Source organism: Oryzias melastigma, linkage group LG11 (genome assembly GCF_002922805.2).
Source record: "Oryzias melastigma strain HK-1 linkage group LG11, ASM292280v2, whole genome shotgun sequence".
NCBI lineage: Eukaryota > Metazoa > Chordata > Actinopteri > Beloniformes > Adrianichthyidae > Oryzias > Oryzias melastigma.
This window is the reverse complement of record NC_050522.1, coordinates 5,599,903-5,608,148: the sequence shown is the minus strand read 5'-3', so window position 1 is coordinate 5,608,148 and position 8,246 is coordinate 5,599,903. Positions and strand designations below refer to the sequence as shown.

General features: G+C 40.8%; 2 protein-coding genes across 6 annotated transcripts in view; one reads left to right on the top strand and one right to left on the bottom strand.

Annotated features, from left to right (window-relative positions):
• The window catches only part of csmd2 (CUB and Sushi multiple domains 2), a gene marked incomplete in the record, with an annotated part of 326,634 nt that extends 326,322 nt beyond the window's left edge, over positions 1-312 (bottom strand). The window contains 1 exon segment of the mRNA XM_024297994.2: positions 109-312. Coding sequence (XP_024153762.1) covers positions 109-289 — 181 coding nt within the window.
• Positions 313-3,266: 2,954 nt separating this feature from the next.
• Positions 3,267-8,246, top strand: part of LOC112162245 — a 9,209-nt gene continuing 4,229 nt past the window's right edge. For 2 of the 5 annotated variants that reach the window (XR_004948671.1, XR_004948673.1), the window contains exons 1-3: positions 3,267-3,443; positions 6,742-6,946; positions 7,017-7,733. Coding sequence is in view for 2 of the 5 variants with exons in the window: in XM_024298006.2 (XP_024153774.1) it covers positions 3,358-3,443; positions 6,742-6,946; positions 7,017-7,411 (686 nt within the window). In the remaining 3 variants the exon portion in view is untranslated. Of the gene's footprint in view, positions 3,444-6,741; positions 6,947-7,016; positions 7,747-8,246 lie in introns of all 5 variants that reach the window. The other 3 variants (XR_004948672.1, XM_036214274.1, XM_024298006.2) reach the window with 3 other exon arrangements.

Below are 8,246 nucleotides of genomic sequence, written 5' to 3'. Positions count from 1 at the left end.
TGATTTGCATTCAGTCAGGGCTCGGGGAGGGTGGGTGGTGGAGTCTAGGGCAAGCCTGCTGCATTTGGATGTCTTCAGCTCTAAAGATGGGGAGTGGGGGGGACTTACCCTTCACTGAGGGGGCCAGAAGCCCCATGTAGAGGAGCAGCAGCAGCCGGCTCCAGTGGTGCGCCTGTACTCCAGCCCTCATCGCAGACACCCCCCGGATCCCGTCCCCTCTCCTCCTGCAGACGCATCCCACTTTCCTCCCAAGTCCCGGTGCCCCGTCCAGATTGGAAGCGGTGGTCATGGCGGGGGTTTTTTTTTTTCCTCTGGTTTGGCAGGCGCGGTGACTTTTTCAGATGCTCAGAAAGGGGAATTTCACTCGGTGAGAAAAATCCCAATGCATGAAGGAGGCTCGGATCTCGCAGCTGGACTGAACCATGTCATGCGGGGACTGAGGGGTTCAGTGTCTCTCTCAGAAGATAAATTTCACGTCTTAAGAAGAAGGTAGGGGGGGTAGAAGAAGCCACGGAGGGGGGGACAAGTGGTCAGTGATGTGCCCAAGAAGAGGAGAGGGGGAAAAAAACCACCAGAATCCTTCGTCTGCTCCACATATGCCACAGATCCTCCCAGAACCAGAACCACAGAACCCAGACAAGCTCCCTTCACTTTCTCCCGCAGCACTTGTTTGTCCGTCTGTCTGTTTTATTCCCACTTCATACAATCATCTGTCGATATTCCAGGTTTGGAGACTGATGGGAGAGCCGCGCGGCGGATTCCCGGATGCAGGAGGACCTGACGGAGAAGTTGTCGGTCACCGTCGGAGCCTTTCCAGTCAGTGAACGGGTCGGACCGAGCCGCGCAAGTAATCCCGGGATCGCAGCGCGTGGCCACAGCGTCGTCTTGGGTCTGCGCGACGCCAAGAATCAGACTGCAGACCTCTCTCTCTCTCTCCCTCTCTCTCCCAGCGCGCGCGCGCACTCCCTCTTCCACCCGCCTCCCTCTGCCGTTCACACCGAGCCTCCTGTCGGTTCACATGCCAGCACTTTCAGAGGCGAGTCAGCGGAGGAGAGGAGGGCTGCACGTGAACCTGACCGGGGCAGCAGGTGCTCGTGTCCAGCCAAGGTCACAGACAGCCTGTCAACATCCAAATAAGAATACTAATATGAATTATAATAAATGTATTGATTGATTTCAAGCAAATGTTAACATTATTAACAAAGAAACAATTAGATTCAACATTAAAAATATCCATAGATATATCAAACCTGTTTATTTTCATTCATGAGCAGATTCAATAAAGCAAATGATGCTTTCTTTGTGGCATTGTCATTGTAAGTCTCAGACATAGTCACATTTGGGTTTTTGGTATAAAGTAAAATAAAAAAACTATATTGTTTTGCTAATTGAAATGGCATAAAAACAGCAGATGGATAATAAAATACACTTTCAAAAATAAGTGACTGTTCAATGTCTATGAGGTGTTTTAGAGTTTGACAGGAAGAATTATCTGTGAAATCAGCACACACACACACACGACATCTATGCAACACGGTGAATAAAATAGAGGTAGTAAGATTAATTACCTGAAAGGTTTTGGGACAACGCTGCAGAGTGGTGCAGTGGTTAGCACGGTCCTGAGAAGGCCCTGGTTTGAATCCTGGTTGGGTTCTTTGTCTGGAGTTTCTCCTCGTGTATGCGTCTGTTTTCTCCAGGAACTCCTCCTGTTTTCCAAAAAACACACGAGTTGGTTGATGACTTTAAATTGTCTCGAGGTGTGACTGTGAGTTTGTAAAGGTGTGTGACTGTGGGGACCTTCACAGCAGGTTAAGAAAATAGATGGATGGATGGATGATTGGATAATTGGATGGATGATTGGATAATTGGATGGATGATTGGATAATTGGATGGATGGATGGATAGAGGATTGGATAATTGGACGGATGGATGGATGGATGGGTGGATGGATGATTGGATAGTTGGATGGATGGATGGGTGGATGGATGATTGGATAATTGGATGATGGATGGATGGATGAAAATATGCATGGATGGATGGGTGGGTGGATGGATAATTGGGTGGGTGGATGGATAATTGGGTGGGTGGATGGTTGGATAATTGGATGGATAATTGGATGGATGGGTGGATGGATTAGTACATGACTGGATAGATGAAAATATGTATTTATAGATGATTGGATGGATGGATGGACGAATGGATGGATGATGGGTGGGTGGATGGTTGGATGGATGATTGGATAATTGGATGGATGGATGATTGGATAATTGGATGGATGGATGATTGGATGGATGGATGGATGGTTGGATAATTGGATGGATGAATGGATGGATGGATGACTGGATGGATGAAAATATGCATGGATGGATGGATGGACATTTGTAAGGATGGTTTGGGGGAAAAGTAAATTTTTCTATAGCCCCACTAAACCCCAGTATTGTGTAATACTTATGTTTTTTTTTCTTCTTCATTTTTTACATTTAGTTAACAATTAAATAAAATAAAACGTAATCCTGTATTTTTTTACCTTCAAAGCCAAACATGGCGGTTTTCATTGATTCTTTCCAGTTAGTTCTTAGTATCTCCCTCTCCATCTGAAACTCAATGTACTGTATTTTCCACACTAAGGGGGGTGGAGGGGTGCACCAGATTATAAGGCAGACCGTTCATATATGATCTGTTTCAAACTTATGTCAGATATAAGGCGAAATAAAAGGTGCATTAAGAGATAGTCAGAGACGAGTCCATCAGTCACATTTCATTAAATGCGTTTACTGTAACTCTAGAACTTGTTTGTTACACGCTACACATTAGCTACTCTAGAAGTGTTAGCCATGATAGTACAACAATTGTTACTGTGATTACACAAACTCACACCCTTTTTGGTAACAGGTACAAAACAAACAAAACAAAAAAAAACAGTCCGACATCGCTTCATGTTAGCCGTGTTAGCGTACTTACAATTACACTCTATCCTGTTTGCGAAACAGACAGATAGCGCTAAAACAAACGTTGCTATGACTACGCTAACTCCCAACCTAAAAAACACAAAACTACAGCTACGACATGCATTTACGATAACGCCCAAACATGTTGACAATCACTCCCAAAACTGCTGCGACCCACCAGAATGAATCCATTTATAAAACGCTCCTTTTTATAAGACGAACTGTTGTTTTTTCAAAAGAATAAACAGCATCAAAATATAGTGTATGGATAGAGGGAAACAAAACGATGTAGGCTCCAGGAAAGCGCTTTCCTAACGCATACCCTCCGTTCCCACGATCCACCTGGATTCACCCGGACGTCCCTGAAGACGACCTGGATCGTGCCTGTAAAATCATCCGGAGTCGAGCGATGGCGGCGACAGATGGACATGAAAGATCACCAAGGACGACCCCGAATAAAGCCAAGGTCCTGAAGGACAAGCAGACGCGCGGCTGGTAAGACTGATGGTCCACGTGGTACCGCAACACGCCGCCGTTCTGAAACTGTCTAAACGTTCCCTCTGCAATGAGGCACTAAATGAAGTCCCTTTGTGTTACTTTGGAGCAATATTCAGCAGAAGTAAAACACTTTTCATAATTTAAAGAAACAGATCTTTTATTATACCAGTACAAGAACTACAAAGATAAAATAACAGCAATAATATTAATTCCTCCATGTATTACTAACCACTATTATTATCTAAGCTGCTGCAAAACAGAAGAATTGTGCAGAAAGGCTTTTTTTAAAGCACTGATCTATAGACACAACTGTTCTCTGCATGGAACCAATGATTGAATCACTGTTTGTTCAGACTCATGATTGTTTTGGTATGGCAAACGCCTCACACTCTTTTTTTATTGCTGACAATCTGTGTGTTCAATTTTTTGTCTCGACTCATTGTTAATTCACTGCTTTGAACCACATTTCAGTTTCGGACCTTTAAAGTCTTTTAACAGTAGTTTAAAGACCAATATATATATATATATATATATGATATTTAGCTCTAGTCTGAAGTTACTTTTGATCATTTCCCCTTCAGGAAACTGTCTTTTACTGCTGTGATACTAATTGTATTGGCTGTTGTGTCAAAGTCATTTCAACAGTTTACTTCCACTTCGAGTGGTCTAACTTAAGCAAAATGGGTGTTTAATGGAAGATCGTCTGAGTTTATAACATATCCCATATTGGTACCTGGTATCAGATGAAATGTCGATTTGTACCATCTGCTCACCAGCCGATCATAGAAGACTGTGTATTTCTGTCAGTCATTAAAGAAGTTATGGTTCCAAAGAGCTCAAAGAGGACACCCAGCAAAAGAATTATACCATGACCTTTTCTTTCAAAGGCATCAATTAAATTGTTTGATGCTACTACTCTAAAATGATCCAGTTTACCCACAAGTCTCAGAAAATCATTTTATTTCTGTGATTGTTGAGTTTTTTTGTAACTGAACCATTTCCAAAAAAAGAACAAAGGAAATGATGTCAATGTATTCTTTTTTCTTGGGTTTTTCTTTTTTTTTGGTTGAAATTTTGTTAGGTTTGATGTTATTAGAGGCAGAATCAGATTCAATAAGCAAAATTATACAGGACAAAATCTAATCTTGAATTGGGCTTTATTTGTTGGTGTGCAAAAAAGTAACATTGTTGTTTGGAATTGATTCATAAAAACGGATTGAAATTTGGGTGGGGGGGGATGGTTAAAAATAGGTAATAAAAGAAAACTTTTTTTTTTTTTACATTATTTTATTTATTTAGTAAAGAAAGATGTCTTTGCAGCTTAAAATTATTTTCCCAAACACGAAAGTAAGAGTAAAAATCCACAATATGCATCTCATGTCAAAATTCCGTTTACTTTTTAGAATATTTGTGGATTAATGTTCTGCTTTTAAAAGGTTAAATCTAGTTATTACTTCAATGTTTGTCCATATTCATCATTCCATGGAAAAAGTAAGATATTTGTAGAGAACATATAAAAGTTCTGACTTTAAACTTCTTTGTCAGGCCATATATTACAAAATAATAAGCAAGTTCAAAAATATTTTTTTTCTACACTATGGTTTTTCATTAAAAATTAGAACAAAACTAAGTAATCAAAGTATATTTACAATGACAAAAGCTGAAACATACTTCCAGTTTTCATCTCAATATTGAAAATCAAATTTAGGGTTAATTAGTTCCCCCTGATAATCTGGATCAAATTTTCTGTCTGAATACACCAAAGCTGACCCTAGTCTGGGACCAAGAACCGCTCTGTGACCCATCTTTCAGTTCCAATCGGACTGAACTCCAGTCACTCTTAGATTTCTCAGTCTGAATACACTCCAGGCTCAGAGTGGAACAACTGGACCCAAACGGCCACCGTAGCAAAGGACCAGAGCAAGAATGAGACACAAAATATAAACTACAATAAAACTACTTTTAACGTGATACACATGATTCTCCCAACAGTCTATATGTCCTAAACTCTACTCAGCGTACCTTCATAGCTGTCGTCTCCTCAGTTATCCGTCTTGCAGCACGTCTCCATCGCACCAAAGCATCAGTAAAAAGTGTTGAAGCTGATGTTGACAGATGATCAAAGAAATATAAAGTTTGAATAAGTGAACTATCATGACGAGGATTACAAAGCGTAAAACGTCTATTATTCTTTCTATTGTTGTTTTATCCTGGCCTCCATATTTTATGGCCAATGACTGAAGAGATTTTTAACCAGGTGGTTTAGTTGACGGCAATCTGAATTCACACCAAATGCAAGGTTCAGGATTTGATCTGGATCAAATTAAGTCAACCTATCCAGTCTGAATAAACCCTACTTTTAAGAAGACAAATGCTTTAAATCTCTAGTGTAAGTAATTCATGTGTTTTCATAGATTTTTGGTAAATTTTTTTTGAATGGCCGTCAGTATATTGTCATAGATACCCTAAAAAATCTAAGTTTTGAAAAGGACATACCTTTATATCCGTGGGGTCCTAGTTTTTCATTAGTTTTTAGGATACAATAATGCCAGATGTTGCATCTATAAGCACTAAATACCTGAAAAAAAAATACAAGTAAAGAGCTTTACTAAATTAAGAATTTGTCACTACAAAAAAAAAAAAATATTCTTTAAACCAAGCATGCAGTTTTGTAGTTTACAATTGATCTTATATTGCACAAATGCAACTCTTTACCCCTAGAACACTTTTGCTTTAAAAAGTTACACCATCACTTTTGCCGGATAATTTTTACCCAATATATTATACCCCATAAAAGTTATTTCTCAAAAAAAATAGATCAAAATACGGCAACAAGTGATAAATTAGAGTATTTTATTTTCAGCTGTGGTTTCTGTAATAAAATGGAAAATAAAAATATAGAAAGATCCTAAATTCATGCTTGAAAATTACAGAAAAATTAGGAATTTACAGACAAAAAAAATACTTAAAAATAAAATAATGACACTGGAGACTTGGCCTTTGGTCCACCCATTCCTGGGACATGTGAGACTTTACCCAAAGACCAATGACACTCATTTGTTTAAGAAAGAGGCTAAATGATGTTTAATTTAGACACACAGTATGTATTCCTTTCAAACTGCAGAGAAAAGAAAAAGGTGTTGGTTGTCCCACTTTAATCTGAACTCTGCGGTATCATACCCAGAACATGGAAAATGATTAGAAAGCAGAACCAAAGTGCGGTAGCCTGTCACATGAAGAGAGCATGCATCCCATCACACTCCCACTCCTGTTGGTGTTTTTCCTTCCTTGTCAGGACTGAGAAGCAGCAGAAAGAGACAGATGACACGGGTCTGCACATGCAGTACAAGGAGGACAAGAAGCAATGCCTCAGTGGCTTCATTCTCCCTTCACTTAATACCTCAGGCTTCGCACATGCTTCGAGAGTCGCACATGTGACAAGCCCTGCGACGAAAGCAAAGGTGAAAGCGGATAAAGGCGAAGAAGAGAGACAGCAGCTGGTAAGGCAATCTCTGCTTTGCATGCAGGTTTCCTGGAGTCTGTTTTTAAATCAGGACTTTGTCACAATAGGACAAAGTACCGCCTGAGAAGAAGCGTGCCACTGGAAGCAGCAGACGAGACAAAGATCACAGAAAGGGGCACGGCCAACACTTCCCTGCTAAACTAACCAGGGATACATGTGAGAGTGAAGATGAGCCAGATACGAAAAGTGGCTCCGACAGCAATCGAAGTAATGATGATGATTTTCCTCCTCTACCTGGGGTGCGAATTTGCTGCACTGATAGCAGTGGAGCTGACTCACTGAGTGACACAAATGAGGTGGAGGAAAATGAAACAGTGCAGGCCTCCAACGGTCCGAGCTCTGACACAGAGCAGGATCCTCACAAATGCTTCCCTCCAAAATCCACAAACCAGGCTGGCCGTCTCCTCCATCCCACTGAGCCCTCGGCCCTGGGGAGCAATCGGTGGGTGGTTCCCCTTCCCCTTAAAAACGCCCTGGAGTCAGGGCACAAGTCTATGATCTGTTGGCGGACTTCCCGGCCCTCCAGCCCCCGGCGAATCCCTCCCTGTTTCCTGAATCGAGTCATGGGAATCCCAAGACCAATGCTGCGGAAGAGAAACGAGGTCTTCCTCACTGGCCAAAGTATTGCCAACACAGTAGGGCTCCCCATGTGAGGAGAGTGGAAAAAATCCCCTGTGAGGTCTCCTCCATCTGTTCCGGATATCAGAAATCAAAGCAGAACCTTCTAGTGTGTGGACAGGCCAACCGCCAGACACCTTCTAGAGGTAATACATCTAGGTCAGTTTATTTAAGTGCAAATTATCCTGTGAAAGGATTAGACAATTATGAACATTGGAACAAGTCTTTAGCAAAGATGCATTACTGCAGGGTGTTTAACTCAATCGCACAAGGGGCCAAAATCTAAAAACGCACCTTAGGTCGCGGGCCGAACAGGATAAACATTTTATGAACACGCTAAAATTACATTTTTAAAACGTTAAAACCATAACTTTTGAACATAAATATTAAGTATGTAAATAGCATGACCTGTGATGATGCTAGAGTGAATGCTGTAAGCTGAATTTGGCCACTTCAATATAGCCTAAAAAACTGAAAGAAAGCTTAAACTAGCCAAAGCAGCTAGCATGTAGCTGAAGTACTAAATAATCACCAAAACAGTCTAAAAAAATGGAAAAAAGGCCTAAATTTGCCAAAAAAGTTAGAATGTAGCTGAAATATTGGCTAAATTACAAATTGGAACAAAAATTAACAATAAATATAAAAAGTCCAAATTAGCC